The following is a 22,102-nucleotide window of genomic DNA, read 5'->3' as shown; positions in this document are numbered from 1 at the left end:
AAAGCACCCAGTGCTGGAGCCACAAGCCCCGCAGGAAATGCAGCAATGTCTCACTTTGAAAAACAAAAAAAATCTTTCTGTGGCTCTATGCCCACGGGAAATACAGAAAACAAAAAACACTATTCTGGCAGGAAACACATTAATGTCTCAGGGAAAAAACAAACGCTTCTTGTGGCGCTATCCCCAGTGGGAAATCAGCAACAAGTCACTAAAGACACCCAGTCTTTAAAAAGACTGAAAAGCCACTGGAAACACAGTAATCACCAGTTCTGGTGTTTGTTGTCTGTCTTGAACAGTGGTCTGCACTTTGGCTGACGTCTCACCTACTGTGGGTTTCACCTTATGTTAATTCACTATCAGTTTTATTAACATGCCATCAAATTAGATAAAATCCAGCTACCTGTAAAACAAGTGGTCCCCAGAGGATGAATCCTACTGACTTTTCCTCTATCACCGCCAATAGCTCAACGTTTTTACTTATTCAATAAAGTATCTCAACTTCTACTGGACACACTGGCACTAAATTTGATCCATTCTAGGTTACCAGATGATGAATCCCTCCATCTTTGATAATCCTCTCACTTTCCCTCTCGAGTCACCATCAGGTCAAAACTGTAATTTGTCCAATTCCTGCAAAACTAATGATACAGAACATGGTACAAACGTCACACACCCTTAAAGGCACACCCCTTTCCCCAAATGAACATTTGTTTATCAGTTACTCACCTTGTGTTTTTCCAGCATGCCTCCATGGTGAACGAAGAATCCAAAAACTGAGAAAATTCTTGATGCATTAAAGTAAAATGGGGTCCACGTGTAACAACAGCAAAACTAAATCAAAACGTCTCTTTACAAACTCTCACACAACTCATGTAGTAAAATTCAAGTCTCATTTATCCAGTCGTATGTGTGTACTTTCCAAATAAATAAATCAGACGGCCCTTTCTGACAGGAAGGACTGAACTAACAATGAAAACGTATCTATCCTCTCTTTAAAGCCAGACTCCATTGACAAAAACTGTAATTTTACCTGGCTGACCACAGGAGCTGCTGGTCCACTTCTGCCTCCATCAGCAGTTTGTTGTCTTGTTGTGTGACTTTGGTGAATATGAACTAACCCATTAAAACACCAAAGTCACAAACTGATGGAAGCAGTGTCAGAGCCAAAGGTCTGTGTTTGAGTTCCTTTACTGTCGTTGCTATATTGTTAAGTCTTTTTCTAAGGACTATAGAGTGGAAGAGAAGAGCACACTGAAACCAAAATCAATGGAGAATGGACAGACATGTTTAAGCATGCATCACTGTAATAAAGTGAGAAAGAAACACTGAGTGTAGATGTCAGGAATCTGAATGTGACCGTGACACCCGGCTGTCACCATCACTAGAGGATGATGCTTCTGACAGCTGACTCACAGTTACACAACAACATGTAGATGTTCACATCTAAAATGCTCTTTTATGCACAGCAGAGACAGATTCCAGCTCATGTAGTTAAGATATAAACTCACCAGCCACTTTATTAGGTACACCTGTTCAACTGCCTGTTAACACAAAAAGCTCATCAGCCAATCACATGGCAGCAACTGTCATGTAGACATGGTGAAGACGAGCTGCTGAAGTTCAAACGGAGCATCAGAACGATGAAGAAAGGTGATTGAAGTGACTTTGAACGTGGCATGGTTGTTGGTGCCAGACGGGCTGGTCTGAGTATTTACTGGGATGTTCAGCACAACCATCTCTAGGGTTTACAGAGGATGGTCCCAAAAAGAGAAAATATCCAGTGAGCCAAAATGCCTTGTTGATGCCAGAGGTCAGAGGAGAATGGCCAGACTGGTTCAAGATGATAGAAAGGCAACAGGAAGTCAAATAAGCACTGGTTCCAACCAAGGTGTGCAGAAGAGCATCTCTGAAGCAACAACACCTTGTCCAACCTTGAAGCAGATGGGCTACAGCAGCAGAAGACCACACCAGGTGCCACTCCTGTCAGCTAACAACAGGAAACTGAGGCTACAATTCACACGGGTTTTCTCACCAAAACTGGACAATAGAAGATTGGAAAAACCACATTCAGATGGAAGCATGGATCCATCCTGCCTTGTATCAACGCTTCAGGCTGCTGCTGCTGCTGCTGGTGGTGTAATGGTGTGGGGGAGATTTTCTTAGTACCAACTGAGCATGGTTTAAACACCACAGCCTACCTGAGTATTGTTGCTGAGCGTGTCCATCCCTTTATGACCACAGTGTACCCATCTTCTGATGGCTACTTCCAGCAGGATAACGCACCATGTCACAAAGCTCACATCATCTCAAACATGACAATGACTTCACTGTACTCCAATGGCCTCCACAGTCACCAGATCTCAGTCCAATAGAGCACCTTTGGGATGTGCTGGAACGGGAGATTCTCATCATGGATCAATTGTGTGATGTCATCATGTCAATATGGACCAAAGTCTCTGAGGAGTGTTTCCAGCATCTTGTTGGGTCCAACCTGGAACCAGCAAGGTGTACCTAATAAAGTGACTGTGACTTAACAATCATTGCCCTATGATTTGGCATTACTGTATTATTATCCATTATTTAAACATGTGATTTCATTAAATATCCTTTAATTAAACTAAACAATTGAGTTTCATGTTTTACAGTGTTGTTACATAAAAGTGTTTTTATTAGGAACAGGCTCACTGTATTTCCAACCAGCCTGTGGATCATACTAAAACTGTTTGCTCTCTTTCACCTCATAAGCGGCGAGGACCAGATGCACATGAGGTCATTTTCTCTTTTGTTACTGACACATTCATTAAAAACCCGACAGACAAAGAGGTTTCCAGGGCGCGGGCTCCACTGTTTGCTGTTTCAAATTTCCTCCTGCTCCGTCCACTGAGATCGCAAAGATCTCATTATGTTTTCAGAGAGACAATAAAGGCCAATCTGCGTCAGCCCCGTATTTGTCACGCATAAACCGGCAACGGCTTTGTTTAATCATGAAGAGGGTTTTTCTTTGAATGCAATAATAATAAGGTCATAATGAATTCCGGCTATGAGGACTGATTGAAATTCAGCTCGCTGCAATATCCAAGAGAGACGGTGGAAAACGGGGACACAGTTAATATATATTTTAGATCCTAAAGTGTGGTTAACAGTGTACTGGATAACAGACTGAGAGGCTTCACTAAACACACACATTGAAATGGACCTCTCCATTAAAGCCAGTGTCCAGATGACATGTTTACATTGAATGGGGTTTTAGAAAAGCATCTCATCCTGCTTTGTAAAGCTGAACTCTGCCATGCTGAACAAACACTGCATGCTTTTCATTTCCATTCACGAGCTAAATTAACATTTCTGAGCAAATAGGCTGCGCTTAATATAGCTCCCACCTGCTCTCATAATTATACTAATTAAACAGTCCATACATACTGTACTGTGCGCTCTTAAGCACAAGACACGTGAACAGGGAACTCATCTGCAGGTGATCATATATCATGGTGATGCTTTGTGTGCAGATCAACGACGACTCCTCTCACCATCCAGCAGTGTGTAGGATATCTGTAGTTGTTGTTCAGCGTGCTCACTGTGTGGGGTTACTCTGCCCGTTCTAGTGCTCGGCACAAACATCCAGCAGCTGCTGGAGGACACAGACGTGAAAGTGGGCCAGCAGCCGCCCAGAGATCTGAGGAACAGATGTGACTAAATTGTCTCTGGTTTAAAAAGTCACAGTTTTCTGCTAACATTTACTGTGGGTGATAAAGAGGACACATGCTGTTCCATCTTTAAATCATTTCAGTGAACTGATCGGCGCGCTCTAACAGGACTACGGTATGTGGCTGCACATGCAAATCTGTCTTAGCTGGAAGTGAGACTTGAAGCTCCATCCGCCTTCCAGGTAAATTTGCAATTTGGAACTTTGTCTGGAAGATTCCAATATTTTCACTGTTAGCTCAACAAATTTGAACATTACACACTTTGTTAATACCAGAAGTTAGCATCGCTCGGTTCCTGGGGAGTTTTCTGTTGGATCTTGGATTTCTGCAGAAAGTTTCATGATACTTACAAATTTTGTCCAGCAAGATAACTTTCATAAATTAATACCACTTAAGTGATATCTGAGGCATAAATGCAATCGCCAGAAGTCATTTGTAGGCTATTAATAAACTACACCACAGTTCCATGACTTCAACGTGACCACCACCCCGAGAGCAGGAGAGTAAAATTAAGTGAGGTTGGCAGAAAATACTGGTAACATAAAAGGTAGACGGCAGTGTTGTTCAAAGTTAAAATATTCTAACTTTTTGTTTTCCTCAAAGACAGAGGCCAGGCCGTATTCACAAAGCTTCAGAGCACAGAGTTGCTCCCTGTCACAACATTCACAGAAAAGTCTAAGAATAGTGACATTTTCTTAGAATTTCCCCTTAAAGTTAAGACTAGGTCCTTGTAAAGATAAGTTATTCACAGAGCATCTTAGACCTTAAAAGAGCTCCAAAGGTAAAAAAAAAAAAACTATCAGGAGCAGGAAGGAGGGCTTTTAAGAGGCTGAAGAGTTTCTTAATGAGAGGAGAACATGGTGGAAACACAGAGGTCAGAGAAATATTCACCAAACGCTGGATGACAGTGAGTAAATGAAATGATATAGAGAAGATCGTGCAGGAATAATATCTGTGGTTGATGTCATCAGGGATACACACACATTTCCCACCTAACGCTATAATGTCAGAGACAAAATAATCACAACACTAAGATATTTGGAAAACTGGAAAAACACAACAGTGCAGCAGTGATGACTTGAGTCTGTCTCAACCTTCCATCAGCAGATTGATCACATTAGGACAGTCAGCAGTTCATTTCATGGCCACTGGGTGTCCACACACCTTAAAGTTTCTTTATGCTTCTGCGTACACTTGACACAATGTGCACGCAGTTGCTGTGTGCCTATCATAGTTCTGCGTCCTGTTGGTCTATGTTGCTATGCAATTCCCCACCAAAGCACTTGGGGGAGCGGTGCTGTTTTATATACCTACCTAGACTCTGTGACGTCTATGGTCGCTGCTCGTTCATTGTTTATCTTCTGGCTTTGCTGTAGTCACAGTGAAGATGGCGACCGAAATGATCGACATTGAACAACAAATGCTCTTGTTACAAATGCTACGACAAGAACGATGAAGAGAGAGCCGACTGCGCTGATGGTCTGTACGCCTGTTGAATGGCTCGACTTTTGAAACTACGGCAGCAGGAAGTGAAACCTTGCGAAATGCTGGAAATTATTTAGTTTGAAGGACCAATCATAGCTCTTGCGTTCTGCGTTGGGTCTGCATTGGGTCTGCATTGGGTCTGCGTTGGGTCTGCATTGGGTCTGCGTTGGGTCTGCATTGGGTCTGCATTGGGTCTGCGTTGGGTCTGCGTTGGGTCTGCGCTGCCTCGACGCATGGTTACAATTTTTTGGAGGTGAACGTCGCATCTCTGCGTCGGTCGCAGAGGGAAGCAATGCCTCTGCAAAGCCCTCTGCGTCATAGGTGCGCAGTAGCATAAACCTTGCTTTACAGGCTCACACGGGGCGTGTCTGTGACAACCAATCACATCTGTTAAGAGAAAGCATCACACCTAGCAACAGGGTCGACCCACATGTTTTGTTTTACCGTCCTGCCATTCTGTCGCACTGTTCGTTTGGTTGTTTGTTTTTCCTATGTTACCCAGGAGTGTTGTTTGTCTACCTGAGTTCATGTGAACGCAGCCTGAAGGTTCAGAGTTCTTCAGGAAAACACTTAATAGACATTGACTTCTGTTTTGGGCAGAGTATAGTTAGTTTAATATTTTATGTATGAATTTATAAATACCACAAAAGTGTTACTTGTGTGTTACAAAATAATATGCAATTTATAATATAAAATACAGTATCACTACAGCAGCAGGACTTTTCCTCAAAACTGGACCTATAGTGTATTATTCTAATTACACATGTGGGAGAAACGTAGCAGACCACCCTGCCCCCACATGTAGTGTGTTTAGAGCAGGTCAATCATCTTTATGCAGAGATGACACACCTCCACCTCCAACCGCCTCTAAAAGTGAAATATTCAGGCTGCAGCAAGGCCGTAGGGTTCGTTCCAACGTTGGGCGGACACATGTGAAACTGAGGATTTCGGGTCCTCTGCCAGAAGGTTTTGAGTGTCACCAACACCTGTGTTTCTGCATCAATTCATGGTGTTAGAATCCTACATTTTGTCAAAGTCCTCTGCTGCTTTCATGTTTTATTAGGGATGTAAAAAGGGAAAGTGTCCCCTGCATTCCTTCCTGAAATCTACGCCTATAGATTTACTGTCACATTCTCTTCCAGAGCTTTAAACCACAGTCATTTCCTCCATGCTGTAACTGAAGCCACAGACATGCAAAGTTGCAAACAGTGGCTCACAGACTCTCCTTCGCAGGTGATCTGCTGTATCACCTTATAACAGAAAAGTAGCAGTGTCATGGTTGTAAAAAAAAAGATGCAGCAAAGTGAAAGCTACAGAAGTCCAGGACATGTCAAACCCATGAGGAGCAGGAGCAGCAGGAAGACGGCTGCCTGTGACAGAGCGCCAGACGGCTGCGGGGGCTGACCTGATCTGGCTGCAACTGGTCGGGTGAAGATGTACGGGTGTTCCTACGGATGAGACCCGGAGAATATGGTGAGAATCACTTTGTGTTGTGCATATAAATGATCAAACTGCTCTTTGATTACACACCATTGGGGAACACTTCACAAAGCGTGACAGAGTTTGATACTGATTTACAACAGTACAGCAAACATGGTAAAGCAGTTGCAAACAGGGACGGCTCTGCAAAGTATTTGTTGGTGTATTTAACGAAGCTCTGTGCGAAATCTAGAGCGTTGTCTGAGTTGTCTGCAAAACACAGCTAACAGTGCTAACTCTATTAAAAGTGCTAAACAATGGCAACAGTGATGGTTTTAAGATTATTTTTTTGGCTTTTTGCCTTTATTGTATAGGACAGACTAAGCATGACTGGGGGAGAGAGAGAGGGGGATGACATGCAGCAAGAGGCCGCAGGCTGGAATCGAGCCACCAGGCACCCCCAAGATGATGCTTTTAACCAAGGGGGAATGTGAGTGTGCCCAGTACACTTCCTTGATGATGCCATCCCGGTATCAGCTGTAGCCACCACTTGAGTGCAGTGCAAAGCGAAGAAAATGAGCTAGCCATTGGGACGCACACATGCACTAACATTTCAACCAGGACAAACCACAGAGAAGCTCTGATTACAAGAGGGAGCATGACTTCAGTCTCTGCTCAGGATGCCATTACTCCACTATATCTTTACATAGCAAACACTAGCTATGTTTCCATCCAAAAGTGATGTGAATCATTGGGAAATGTGCATTAAAAGAAATATGAATCCTGTGTGTTTCCATTAAATGTACGGACTTTGGTGAAAACTACGATCTCACGCAAGTTTTCCACAGAACCGGAAACAAAACAAGTCTCACATTCTTCTTCTTCTACGTTTTCTGGCGGTTGGCAACCAGCTTGTAAATGCATTACCGCCTTCCCGACCCGGAGTGTGGATATCACCATGGAGAGAGGTGCGCTACATCAGACTTAATTCGAACATAACTGTTTCCATCCCCCGTTTTGCGAATTAACATTTTTTTGAATCAACCAAAACCCAGCTTTCCATCATAATTTTCCGATGCGATATTTCTAGATGCACATCTAAACAGGCTGATGGAAACATGGATAGTGGTTTGCTGCTATATTAATGCTCTGAATGTCTCATACAGAACCTAAAATATGTTCTGACATCTGAGTCAGACACCAAAAACAAACCCAGGACTCAGAAGATGGACAAAAAGCAAACATGTGCATACACAGTGAAAATTATCAAGTGAAACTAGTCAATTTGATCATTTAAAACTTTTCTGTTTAACAGCAAAATAACGTCTGCTGGCAACTATGTCAGCGTAGCTTCCACAAAAAACCCCAATGGGATTTTATCGGCCTCTTTAATGGCCATCACCAGTTGGTTATGTTGTTTGTTAGGTTTCACTTTCCTTAGATGAAGGCACCAAAATGACATGGTTAGGTTTAAAAAAGATCATAGCAGGGTGTAAACTGGCAGAAATCCCTTTCTGGAAGAAGCTTTAAAGGTAGGATCTGGAGGATTTTCAGACAAAAAAAAAATAGACATATACAAATGAAATCCTGCTTAATCATCACCTGTGGGCTTCTTCTCATGTGTGGTGGTGACTCTGTTTGCAGAGCTCCTGCCCTTTAACTGTATTTTGATGTTTTTGTGAGCTCGGCCGCTTCTGGGCAGAGATTTCCCCAGCCAATGAGAGAGCGCAGGTGCCGTGCCTGAGCGTGTCCAAGCGTGCACCAGCGCGAGCCTTGCCTGAACCTCTTCTGTGAAGCCTTCTTCCGTACCTCCGGGCTCTGTACACCCGGGAGAAATGGCGGATACAGACGTACCCACGAATAAAAGGAAATTCAATGTGAGTGAGGCAAAACGCCGAGCCGATAAAGCACGGGCCAAAACTCTGTGAATGTGAACTGTGAATATCGGGGTGGCTTTCACCCACTTTCGAGCATTGAAGGAGAGTCTTGGGATGTGCAGCGACACGGAGTTGGCCGCCTGCTTTCTGTTGGACAGGTAAATCCCAAATACAGGCCGGTTAGCTTGTGCTAGTTTGCTAATTTATCAACTTTTCCATTACAACAACTGTAATTCCTACGTAGTTTGTTGTGGAGGCTAATTCCGACTATCAACCGATGCAAATAACTTTACGTTTAGCTAATATATGGCTTGATGTAGTGTGAGGATTGAGCTTTGAATCATTTTGTGTAACACACAACTGCCGGGAGGGGTAGGGGCAGCGCGCAGTTGAGCCTGATAGGAGGGGCCAAATTTGAATGTGTGTTTACAAACAGCAACTGGAAAATCCTCCAGACCCTACCTTTAACTTCATGGGCTGATGCTGACCTTCTTTACCTAATGGTAGGTGTGGCAGGTCCGTACTATCCCATATCTCTGATGCTCATCACCGCTGATAACGTCCATTTAATGGCCTGATAACAACAAAGTGGCTATAAAATCTAAACCGGGACTGAATATCTATGTTACAAAAAGTTGAAAACTCAGCAAAATGATTTTCATTCACTGCTAAAATCCGTGGAATCAATTTGTCTCCTCAAAGGGAGGAATCCTGTTTTTACTCTCAACTCGTCAAATGCTGCCACTTTGTCAAGGAACCACACCGACACGGACACATGGAGGCACCCTTCGTAGCAGTATGATACGCACCTGGCGGCAGCAGTTTGAGCGTAGTATGAAGACTGAGAAAGTCTGTATAAGTTTGGCAGGAGGGGAGGGGAGGTGGATGGATCAAACAAACACCAGACTTTCATCCGGGGGCCCGCTGTTTGTTTACCGTGAAAAACCAAAATAAAGTATAAATAAGTATAAATGACCATAGGTATTTTAACAACATTTTCAGCATGCTATGCAAATGATGGATGTCACATGATGTTACATTACCTCAGTAACTTCTGAACATATTGTCGGCCAAACCATGATATATTTTTCTAAACCTGACCGTGTGCTTTTGTTGCCAAAGCCTAATAAAGTAAACCTAAAAACAAAGTGACTTACCTTCTCTGTATGTTTATTTTGAAAAAGATAGGATGCATGTAAGGAGCGGAAACTACAGTATGCATTTCATATGAAAATGGAAGCATAGTTTGAAAAGACACAACATATGTAACGAGCATCAATTGGCACCATCCCTGAAAGTCCAGCACAGACACCGGAGGGAATGTAGTGCATCATATTTTGACATGCAGGTCCACTGACAAAGCAGCAGCATTTGACGAGCTGAGATGAGAACATGTCGGAAATTAATAGAAAAGCCAGCTACATCCTTGGGAAAATGCATTCGGCGACAGGAGTTCTGGTCTATGTTCCCTCAGTATAAAACAGTATTTAGAGTGAAGGTTAGATTCTTCTTGTTTAGTTTAGCTGTTAAAAAAAATCTTTAAACTTTCAGAATAAAGACGCAGACGCTGCTCTGGTGTCGTAACATTATCACATAGAGACTGGTCTTACCAGGGGTGGACAGATGAGACTGATGGGGTCAGAGAAGCTGCTCACAATCATCTTTCCTCCCTCAGGCTGAAACTGTGAGCGGAAGACACAGAGAATTAATTCATGGAGGAAATAAAAAAGTTCTGTATCTTGAAATATGTTGAAGGTTTTTGTCGTAGTAAAAAAATGCTGATTAATAAAAGCCGTCCTTCATTTTCATCTGCTTCTGATCTACAGCTTTCTTCTGTTAAATTATTCATTGTATTTAATCCTGCTGTGACATTTCTTCACATAATAAACCCATGTGAACTGCAGGGGGGTGATTGTTGACCTTTAACCTCCTGTGCCATTAAATACAAGCAGCGTGACTCATTGTTCACCATGTTGTTCCACAGTCCTTTAGCCAGCTCCTCGTGCCCCTTTATGGTGAAGTGGAAGCAGTCGTGAGTGAAGAAGGTCATATCGATCTTCCCGTTCTGCTCAGGGAGACAAAACACACACACACTGGTGTAGGTTTACTGATGGAGTGTGTTGTTGATTTGTGAAACGTGACTTCGCTCTCACTCTCAGCCTCGTGTTAACAAGCAGCTGTCACACTCGGCATCTTAATGATTCAATCATTACTGTGCTGAGGGTCACACTGATTCATCTCCTGACACCTCTGCCACTGTGATGCTGCTGTGGCCTTTGGAGTGAGGATTGATTACCGGGAGGCGAGGAGGGTCAGCGTGTTTCAGGAAGGGCTGGAGAACGACGGCAAAGTCCTTCCTGAAGAAACGATCGCTCAGCAGCAGCGTCTCGAGTCTTTTCTGTCGATGAGAGAAACACAAAAATCAATTCATAGGAACAACAAGCATGAAAAAAATGTGACAGAGAGTTGTTGGCATGAAATCAGTATGCTGTGTTTTGGGGTCCATACACAACTTTGTACATTTAGTGTTTGATTAGTAGATGCACTTTCAAAATGAAGTGAGTTATGATCGCACAGGATAGTCAATAATTATTTAAAGTGTTGTTTCCCATCATGGATAACATCCACCTTCCATTAACTGAGAGGTATTAACTGTACCTGGAACTCCAGATTGACTTCTATCAGCTCTCGGAGCTCAGGAGACTTGGCTACTGGCTCGATCAGGCACGAGCAGAAAGACCTTAATTAAAGGAGATTGCAGAAAGGGCCACAAGAAAAGAAAGAAAGAGAGAGAGAGAGGGGTCAAACAATCACGGGATAAACTTGAGGAATCTGGTGCAGAATTAATTAAGTGGTGTAAAATGATTGAAGTAACTCGTGAGATTCCTATGATGATTTTTTAATACTCAACATTGCAATACAAAGAGCACAGAAAGGGCCAGGGCCACATGTAATGTACGTATACAGTAGTTTATGCTTCTGCTGCAGGATTTGGCTTCTTTAAAGATCCCCTTCATGCGTTCTTCACAACACCTAAAGATACTCCACTTCTTCTTTCTCACTAAAAAAATCCAGATCACTGTATATTTTTCAAAACTAAATACTGGAGACTAGATGTCTCCTACATTACAAAGAAGTCCATTCTTAGTGTTCATGCACTGGAGCGTTCAGGTTTTAACAGCACAGTTACATAAGTCGTGTAAGAAACCTTTTACTGCGGACATCGTCAAAAGACCTAAAAGTTTTTAAAGCCCTGATGAAGACCCGCAGTGGTCGAAACGTGTTTGCTCTTTAATGATTTAGCCACTACAATAAAGGATTTTTTAATACTTCCTTCCTAATTTTCTATATTTCTGGAGGGCCTGGATTGCCTTCCTGTGTATCCTATTATTTCCTGTTCTCCATGAGCACCCAACACCAGGTTTTGATCTACGTTTGATTATACAGAGCAACCAGTTGTCTCTCTCTTTTCCTAAGGAAGTGGAGATTTGTTCCAGTCATCCAGATGAGTTAGCAAGCTTTGAAAAACAAATCAAAACTGTTGGCCAGCATCAAAACGTCTGCTTGTTGCATGTTTGGGTGTCAAAATCAATATTCCAACAGCAGACTCAAGAAGAGGATCATCACCGTTTCAGGGCAACAAATGTGTGTGTGTGTGTGTGTGTGTGTGTGTGTGTGTGTGTGTGTGTGTGTGTCCTGGTTGCTCCTAAAAACACAAACAGAACATGTAGGTGTCCTCACAAAAGCCTTCAGTTTTACTTGAATCAATATTAAATATTCATGTTTATTACCTACACCAACCATTTAGGTAAGTTACTATGCAAACATTGCTGCCGAAACACTGGTGCCATCTATGGCTGCAAGCTATTAAATATGTGGACTACCACTGGACTGAAGACACATTAAAACAATCTCTGTAAAATAGAAGCAGAATTTATGTTTGTATAACAACTCAAACTTTCAATTTCAAGCTAACTAGCAACCTAGCAACACAAGATGCAGTTTCCTGTTAGGATGTAACGTTGATTCATCATAACCCAAGCCTCATACGGGTCCATGTCATTGGTCCGACATCCCATTAGTCCGACAGTCCGCGGTGCTGAACGGCTCCTGGCGGGCGTATTTCTGCCTTGATGGTGCGCCGCGACTGGCTCTGGGTCAGCTGGGAAAGGCTTGAGGTGAAGCAGGCTCATGGCATTTCATTTTAACCCACACCATGATCTTTTCCTGACCCTAACCAAGTGGTTTTTGTGCCTAAACCTAACCAGACCTTAACCACAGGGCATCATGATGATTTCGGAGCAACGGGACTTCAGAACAATGGGTTTAATATGGTCGGAACAATGGGCAGTTCCCGCCGCATACATAGCGGTCTTGTGTCCTTGTCTTTGGTTGGGGAGGATTTCTGATTTCAAGACACAAAACAATCCATGTCATGGTGTTTGTTGGGTTTTATGAGCTTTTTCTGAGATTTGAAGTTTAAAAATGGTCAAACGGTGTGCATGGGGTACATGCAACTCTGACACAAGGTATCCTGAGAGGCTGGGCGACCAGGTGTATTTTTACACTTTAAACCACATCTCAAGCGAGAAAAGTGTCTCCTTTGGATAAAGTTGTGTGGTAACGTTAGACCACAACATCAACTCAACGTGAATAAGATTAACAATGATGTCTACATCTGTTCTAAGGTAAGTCAACATTGTGTTTGAGGCAACATATTGTCACTTTGCTGGAAAGAAATATAAAGTTATCTTTAACATCTCTAGCTAACGTTAGCTAAAGTTAGCCTAACGTTAGCTCCTAGCTGCGTTGTTCATCATGTCACCTTGTTTGCTGGGAGTTCATTAGCCTATTTTGTTCTAGTTTTGTACTTTGGTGATGGTACATCATTGTTAGCTGTTGTCCAAAGGGCTCTAGTTAAGCTAACGTTAACTTCTGGAGCTTAGCTTCATTAACTTATCTGTAATGGCAGAGATAACAAAGGTTGGCAAACGTTATGCTGAATGATTCAGTGTAAATACTGTAGCACCAAACTAACAGAGAGACACTCTTGGTAAAGATGGTAAAAAGGCCGTTATCCTTTTCTCATATTCTGAGCCAAAAACCTTAACTTCAGTGGCACTTTAACTTGTTGTCTTTGATGGTGACGGCAACCAGATGCGGTTCACAAGCGTACACTGTGACCTGTAAATTTTGGCTTGTAATTTAAGCTTTTCATCGACCTTCTCAACAATAAAATGATGAATATATCCCTCCAATGTGTAGTTTAGGCCCTTTTGGTTACTTCTCAATGACATCTGATCGTTATGTCCCCAAAAATCATCAGTTGCCTCCTGTGAAATGCCGTGTACTGTGACACCTGCCATAGCGCCGGGCACTGAATGTTGATAGTTTGTCCGAGTCAGTGGAGGGGGCGTGGCTTAGCCATAGGTTAACTGGTGACTCTAAATTGTCCGTAGGTGTGAATGTGAGTGTGAATGGTTGTCTGTCTCTATGTGTCAGCCCTGCGATAGTCTGGTGACCTGTCCAGGGTGAACCCTGCCTCTCAAGAAATGATAGCTTGGACAGGCTCCACGCCCCCTGCGCCCCCTAACAGGATAAGTGGTTACGGAAAATGAATGAATGAATGTTAAGAATGAGTGTCTCACCTTTGGAGAAGGCACCCCGGGGTGGGCTTCTGCACCTCCCTCAGAGTCTGCATGGGCAGGATCTGCACAACATTAACGATCATACGAGGAACCTGAAGCACAACATGAAGACGACGCCTGTGCTGAATCACCGCACCATACTGAAACCTCACTGAGACCAAATGTGTCTTGTTTCCTTTTTCTTTCACTTTACCTCATTCATAAGCATTTCCAAGGAGACGGTGATATAGTGAATGAAGTTATCCACTGAGAACAGAACCTGGAGAGAACATGGAGACTCTGCAGAGATTAATAAACACATCTGTCATTCTGTAAAAAGCCTTTTTTTTATTGAAGTAAATGAATTTCAAAGAATAGAAAGACAGACCTTATCTTTGCAGTAATCACAGATGTCATTCATGCCCATGAGAATGGTTAAAAGCTTCCAGTCCTCCTCGAAGTTCAGACCCTGAAGAAGAGACAGCAAAGGGGTGAGAGTTTTTCTACAGGAACACTTTAATAGTCAGCTCTATAACCTTCATCATCCCTCTGTTATATTTTTTTTTTTAAATAAACAGGATATCACTGTACCTCATAAGCTCTCAGCGTGTCGATCAAATGTCTCGTCTGGCCGGGGAGATTGCTAGAAGAACCAAACAACAGCATATGTCATAATCATCATAAATACTTAATAACACAAAGAAGGTCACAGAGCGCACGTTGTGCCGATCGAAAACAGTTCGTGTCACACTGATGAGTCATTACAAGGTGTTGTGTCCAGTCACAGCCAGGTTGAAGCCTGTCTCGCTGATATGAGCCTGCATCCCGTGAATTGTCTTGCCGGGAGCAGCGCCGAGCAGATTGGGATTGAACAGCTTGATGATGTCTAAAAAACACAAGTGGAAGAGAAACATGTAAAGATGATGTTGTGTGTATTTTCTTTTGCTGACTTCGGTTTATTGGGTGGTCTACACATATCAGACACTTAAATGATTTTTAAGATATTTTTTTAATCAAACTGAAGACAGATTTTTCTGTTTCTTATTTAAGCATTGCAGGCACAGTGGCTTGCGAGAGTATTCAACCCCCTTGGCAGTCTCTTTATTTTGTTGCCTTACAACCTGGAGCTACATCGTAGGCAACTGGACTTGTTTGCATTTCTTGAACACGTTACACCTCTCATCCAAGAAGCTCCTTCAGTTCTAAATGACTGGTGCGAAGTCACAGGCTTTAAACTCTGTGTGGGTGTGAACCCTTACAGAGTCGTTGGGGTTACATGTGAGTCGTCAGGGTCAGGTGGGACCAGGTGTGAATGGATGTGCAGTCGTCTGGGGAGGGATCCCAAGACTGCATTGTAGGAGGGTGATAAGTGGTGTTGTGGCCACCTCCTCTGTTTCATGATGGTTGATCCAGCTTGACGTAGATAGCTTCTTTCACGCCTCTTTCAAAACATCTTCTCTGGATAAGATGTGAACATGCTGTCCTCAGAAAGGTGTCCCTTCTCAGCAGTGTCCCCAGCAATGTTCACATCTTGGCCAGAGAAGAAAGATGGTTTAAAGCCTGTGACTCCGCATCAGTCATTTAGAACTGAAGGGGCTTCTTGGATGAGAGGCGAAACGTCTTCAAGAAACGCAAGCAAGTCCAGTTGCCTATGATATAGCACTTAAGATTACCATGACCTGGATGACTGAGAATCTTGGCAAACATCGTACAACCTGGACTTTAAAAGGAATTATGGGGGGGTTTGTATCATTTGATTTACACAACATAACTACCACCTTGAAGATGCAAAAGTCAATACCGCATAAAGCCACCTTTTGCAGCGATTACAGCTGCAAGTCTCTTCGGGTACGTCTCTATGAGCTTTGCACAGCTAGACACTGGAATTTTTGCCCATTCTTCACAGCAAAACATCTTCAGCTCCTTCAAGTTGGATGGGTTCCGCTTGTGTACAGCAATCTTTACGTCATACCACAGATTCTCAATTGGATTAAGGTCTGGACTTCACTGAGCCATTCCAGGACATTCAACGGCTTCTCCGTAATGCACTGGAGTGTTGCTTTAGCAGTGTGTTTAGGGTCATTGGCTGCTGGAAGGTGAACCTCAGTCCCAGTTTCTGGAAGACTCAAAACAGGTTTCCCTCAAGGATTTCGCTGTAATTAGCGCCATCCATCTTTCCGTCAGTTCTGACCAGGCTCCCAGTCCCTGCTGATAAAAAACATCCCCACAGCATGATGCTGCCACCACCATGCTTCACTGTGGGGATGGTGTTCTCAGCATGATGAGAACTGTCCCTTCTTCCATTTGTTTGAGGAGTCCGTTACATAAAATCCAAATTAAAATCCATTTAAATTCCAGGTTGTAAGGCAACAAAATAGAGAGAACACCAAGGACGGTGAAGACTTTCGGAAGGCACTGTGAATATAAAGTAGTATGAATGTGGTCCCGTGCAGAGGTAGATTATAGGAATCAGGTTATTAAAGTGAGTCAGTTTAATCTACAATTTACCAACAAGTAATCACAAGTCATAGATGTAAAGAGAACTTTCACATAGAAGAGCTCGACTCACTTTTACAAAAAGAAATTAAAAGATGGATAAATGAAATTAGATAAAATGTTTGTGGTGATCAAGACTGCAAATTCAAGACTATTTAATGACTTTTAAGACCTAATTATATTAGTACACTCACAATAATACAATTACACAATAATGTGTAGTTATTGCAGAGATATCGTCCCTGATTCAAACATCTTACTTGCCAAAGTAATGACATCCTCAAATGACCCGTAGCCTCCGATGCTGCAAGATGAAGAGATGTGACAGAAAATTCCATTACCCCTTGTCATTACCCCTCTCTCTCTCTCCCTCCCTTCACACTTAACTATCCTATCTATAAAGGCAAAAATGCCTCAATAGAGCAAAATCCATCTCTGATTTAAAAACACATATGTTTGACCGCCATTTTGAAACCATGTAACATATCAAAAGCATGCACATCACACAGAAAAATGTTGGTGGTCCGTAGACCATCTGATAGCAGGGGTCAGGAGCACGATGTGGAGAACTCACAAGTGCCACTAATCTAAACATGTGCGGCAGACTGCAGCCTGGATAGTTAAGTCAGAATGCCTCTCCGAAAATCAGGGGCTCCTTAAAGAAAATCCAGGGTACAGAGAAAACCAGAAAAAGAAAAGGAGAAGAGAGGTGATGCCCAAATGTCTGACCGAAAAACATGTGAAGAGGCAGAGCTGAAGGTGAGAGCTACAGTGAAGACACAATTATCATATTAAACTAGAGGACCTAAGGTGTCCATCGCTACCAACCATGTTACGCTATTGCGTCGCAAACTGGGCCAAATAACACCCCAAACCTGTGCTAAATTTTGGCGAGGGAAAAAGGAACATTGCCATTTTTCAAAATAGTGTATTTGAATATTTCTGCACGCTGGGGTCCATAAACAGTGTTTGAATTATGTACACTGGGTGTAACTGGACAAATGAGACTTGACAGCCATATACTCTTTACACTGTTTCAGTTCTGCACACGATTTGACCAATATCTAATTAAAGAAGCCCTCAAGACTGAATGAATAAATGAAGAAAACTTATTTGTTCTCTCATGAATTGATCTTATGTTATAACACCCTGCAGTCATTTCTACAGTCAGTGTTTGGCATTACTTACTAGGTTAGGGACACACTTGTGCCCATGTGCATGAAAAGTTTCAAAGTTTGAAAAGGTGACATATTGTGTTTCACCGTAAGTATTAAGTATATGATTCTGAATATTTTAAGTCAACATTTCATAAGAAATTATTAATAATCATTCATATTTAAAGTAGAAGTGAAATTTAGAAGCACACTGACTTGTCCTTGATGTTATCTGGCATTATCAAAGGGCCCTCACGCTCAAAACTTTAACACAAAATACAGTTATATGGCACATTTAATGACGCTATATGTATCACCATTTGACAAACGCGCAGCGTAGCATCTTTAATAGACACGTGCCATGTAGCACCAAAATAGGATCCCCAATGATTACGAGCCAAAAAAAAACCTCTTTCGGGTTTAGCACCATTTTTCTTTAGAGTTATGAGTTCTACTTATATCACATGCTGTCTACATGCACCTCTACTGCAGGAATTATTATCTGCATAGAAGACCCAGCACATGTTTCACACATAACTTCTGTTACCTCCACGAGACGTGACGAAACTCAATGGGAATCCCGAGGACAGTGGTGGCGTTGGCACCTATGGCCGTCTGAAAGGGAAAGACACAGCGTCTGATGAGATTATATCATCAGAGCCGCGACAAAAGAAAGAAATCTCGACTGTGTGTCTGTTTCTTTGAGGAGGTGAGTCCGTCCTTTAAATGACATCTGTTGCATTTCTGGTATTGTCAGCTGCACTTTGTATCTTTGTAAACATGCTGTAAATGTAAATTGACATTTACAGCTGAGGTAGGCAGAAATCTGGGAAAGGGAAAACAGAAACAGCAGAATTTTGATCTAAGCCCCTCCCACCAGATGACCACGGGCATATACATGCGTTTCATACAGTAACCCAGTGTTTCCCAAACATTGATTTATTTAATCCCATTTCATTGTATAGTTGCCTGCAGCTCATTCACTCGGCTCCTTCTTGCCCTGCTCTCTCTGTTTATGAGACTACAAATTAGCTAGCTAGCTCGCCACTCCACGATCTCTCTGCCTCGTTACCTGCTGCTGTGGAGTGCTTTGCTGGGAGGAGAGCGGGCGGCAGTTCTGAGAGGTGGTCCATCAGTGGGCAGCTCTAGAAGCTTGAATTCGGCCAGCACAAACCCCCTGGCGCTGGGCGTCACAGCACGCTGGTGGCCAGGTCTGTCCCGTGTAATGGCAGCAACAGAAAGTTTACTGATCCAGGGGAAGGAGCTGGAGTTTGTGCTGGCTGGAGGTCAGTCTCTAAAGCTTCTGCCCGCTCTCCTCCCAGCCAGGTGGTCTGTAGCGGTGGGGTGTGCGGTGGAGGACACACTGTGATTCAAGGCTTTAGCTAACGTTTGCTACATAAACATGAACTTGAAGCCACAGCTGTGAGCCTTTGGCTATGGTTAGCAGAATGCTAAACTATTAGCAACATTTTCTCTCCCTCTCTTAAACCGGTGGCTCCCAACTGGTGGATCAGGGTCCAAAAGTGGGTCGTGGGCTCATTCTGAACAGACCGCAAGTGACTGGCAAACTTGTCAAGTGTGTAAAAAACACTTTAGTTTTAAGAACAGTAAATTTCCGACACAGAGCTTTTATTGTGAAAGGCTGTTTCCTTCTAGAGTGACTTCTAGAGTGACTAACAAACAGCAACGCCAAAAACAAGTATCAAACTATGTGGACCTTGAACTAATGACTAAGGAGAAATCTGGACCCTGTGGCTGGACCAGTTGGGAACCACTGTCTTGAAGCTTTGACTGAAGCTTACAAACCCAAAGTAAACTGCCTACCCTTGTTTTCACAATTCACGTTTTTGCTTTTGAAAAAGCCAAAAAGCAAACTGAGAACAGCAGTCTGGCTGCACTGCTGTCACTGCGCATTTAGTCATCATGACTTTAATTGCGTATTGTATTATTTATACTGTATTGGCAAATAACACCTACTGTCAGAGAATCCCCCAAGGCAGCAATGACTTTGATATCTGCCGCCTTCACATATTCAACTGGAGATGGAGACGCAGAGAAAGAAGAAATGAATCAGAAGTTTCAGCTCTCAAGCAATGGATTGATGTGAGGCTTGGTTTGGGGATGAGACCTTGACAGACCTGAGGTGGGGACAGAGTGAGAAGGACTCATGTCTGGACACTGGAACACAGGATGCTTGAAGCTCACTGGTCGAGTTTTCTCTGGAAACTCCTGATGAAGAAACAAGAGACACTTCATCACTGTCAGGCGTCAAACTTTTGAGTCTCCTCTGTTCAGATACAGACTGAATGTTTTCTATATAGAGCAGCTTTGAGATTAAACCTGTCTGATAGCCAGCGCAATGTTAGCTTTTCACTCACTGACCCTTTGCTCTCTGTCTTTAGTTGATGTGTGCATACTCCAAATACCTGCTGGTCCATGTGGTCAACCTGTGCCTCTTATGATAAAGGTAGGTTACACATTGTTACACAGTTTTGCTCATTGATAAAGCTACCAATCAATCAACCAATCAATTAAATGAGGAACAGAATTTAAAGCCAGAGAACAAAATAATATTCTGCCATGAGAATTAGATGTTAAACAGTATCCAGTGTCTAACAATGACAGCACTTTTAGAGTCAGTGGTAAAAACATGTGTACAGCAGTACCTTGTTGAGGGCCTCCTTGCTGTAGTGCCGTATCCCCTCCTCATACTCCCACCACCAATCGTTGCCTCAAAGAGAAGAATTATTTCCAAAGTGTCCACTTAAAACTTTTTAAAATGGCCCAATAAGCTACTGAAAACACTGCTTTATAAATTAAACAAGTACTTTTACAGCCATTTACAGCACAAATAAAAGCTTCCATAGAAACAGGTTTTCTCATAAATGTTGATGACGTTATAAACAATCTAAAAAAACAGGCCCTGTTTCAGAGGCTGTTGTAACAATAAATACAGGCACACAGCCTCACGTGTGCTCTGCCCTCCTGCTTTTTCTAGCACTTACCTTTGACAGAGCGGGACGTGAGCATACATGTTGCCACGGCGATCCAAAGCCACTCCATAGTAGTGCGTATGGGCCAGTCAATGGGTCACCCCTACAGACTGCACAATGTGATGCTCGGCTTTACAGCTCTGTCACTTTGTCTCTCCCACCCTCTAAAGCTGAGTGACACCCTGCGGGTCCAGTGGGAGCCGTTCAGTCTGTGCCAGCAATACAATAACTCCTAACAATAACTCACAGGTTTTCATATGCAGGTTTCATTTTAAAGTGCCGTAGTATAGGAGCTGACTTCATCAGGAGGTGGAGGAGACGGTGGATGGTGTGAAACCTCGGGGAAACGCCTGTCAAGCTGCAGAACACTGTTGGAGGCCAACAAACATCAAAACTGATTGTGATTTAGTGAGTCATTGCTGTGTTGACAGCTGCTTTTCAGGCACCAAATGTGGGTGTTTTTTTAGGGACCTGTCGCTGTCTCTCCAGAGGAGAAGTGTCATGACAAGCGGTTGTTTTTTACTGACATTGCTTCGCACCCTGAGGGATCGGGGCCATGAAAGTGGTTGTTTTTAACCAAGGCAATGCTGCGTTTCCTGCTGGGATAATGTCACAAAAAGTGGTTGTTTCTTCTTGAGACATCACTTGGTATCCTGAGGGGATAGTGCTATGAAAAGTGGTTGTTTTTAACTGACAAGTTGCTGCGTTTCCTGCCAGGGTAGTGCGACAAGCAGCTTTTATTTTGTACCGAGACATGGCTGTATATCCTGCCAGGATAGTGCCATGAAAAGCAGTCGTTTTTGACCGAGACATGGCTTCGCATCCTGAGGGATTGGGGCATGAAAAGTGGTTGGTTTTAACCAAGACAATACTGTGTTTCCTGCTGGCGTGGTGCCACAAAAAGCAGTTGTTTTTAACTAAGACATCACTGCATATTTCGAGGGGATAGTGTCACAAAAAGCGATGGTTTTATACCGAGACATCGCTGCATATTCTGCCAGGATAGTGTGATGAAAAGCGGTTGTTTTTGACCAAGAGATTACTTTGGATCCTGAGGTATTGGAGCCATATAAAGTGTTTTTGTAACTGACACATTGCTGCATTTCCTGCCAGGATAGTGCCATGAAAAGCAGTTGTTTTTTACCGAGACATGGCTTTGCATCCTGAGGGATTGGGGCATGAAAAGCAGTTGTTTTTAACCAAGACAATGTTGTGTTTCCTGCTGGCATGGTGCCACAAAAAGCAGTTGTTTTTAATCGAGCCATGACTGCGTATTCTGAGGGGATCGTGCCATGAAAAGCGATTGTTTTATACCAAGACATCGCTGCATATTCTGCCAGGATAGTG

General features: G+C 42.9%; 1 protein-coding gene across 1 annotated transcript; it reads right to left on the bottom strand.

Moving 5' to 3' along the window:
• Positions 1-6,499: 6,499 nt before the first annotated feature.
• LOC125897553 (phospholipase B1, membrane-associated-like) lies at positions 6,500-18,425 on the bottom strand. The gene is made up of 11 exons (XM_049590958.1): positions 18,310-18,425; positions 14,878-14,998; positions 14,704-14,755; positions 14,501-14,581; positions 14,327-14,392; positions 14,134-14,225; positions 11,144-11,225; positions 10,782-10,883; positions 10,455-10,550; positions 10,096-10,167; positions 6,500-6,637 (listed from the first exon to the last, which is right to left on the bottom strand). The coding sequence occupies exons 2-11, from the start codon at positions 14,934-14,936 to the stop codon at positions 6,500-6,502; spliced, it is 840 nt and encodes a 279-aa protein (XP_049446915.1). The 5' UTR covers positions 14,937-14,998; positions 18,310-18,425.
• Positions 18,426-22,102: the final 3,677 nt, after the last annotated feature.

This window comes from Epinephelus fuscoguttatus, linkage group LG11 (genome assembly GCF_011397635.1).
Source record: "Epinephelus fuscoguttatus linkage group LG11, E.fuscoguttatus.final_Chr_v1".
Taxonomy (NCBI): domain Eukaryota; kingdom Metazoa; phylum Chordata; class Actinopteri; order Perciformes; family Serranidae; genus Epinephelus; species Epinephelus fuscoguttatus.
This window is presented reverse-complemented; position numbering and strand designations above follow the sequence as displayed.

Coding starts and splice junctions, on each gene's coding strand:
- LOC125897553 (XM_049590958.1), bottom strand. CDS start 14,936: ATGCAGGCTCATATCAGCGAGACAGGCTTCAACCTGGCTGTGACTGGA. Junction 14,393..14,500: donor GTGATTACTGCAAAGATAAG/GTCTGTCTTTCT, acceptor TGTTCTCTCCAG/GTTCTGTTCTCAGTGGATAA. Junction 14,226..14,326: donor TGGAAATGCTTATGAATGAG/GTAAAGTGAAAG, acceptor GTTGTGCTTCAG/GTTCCTCGTATGATCGTTAA.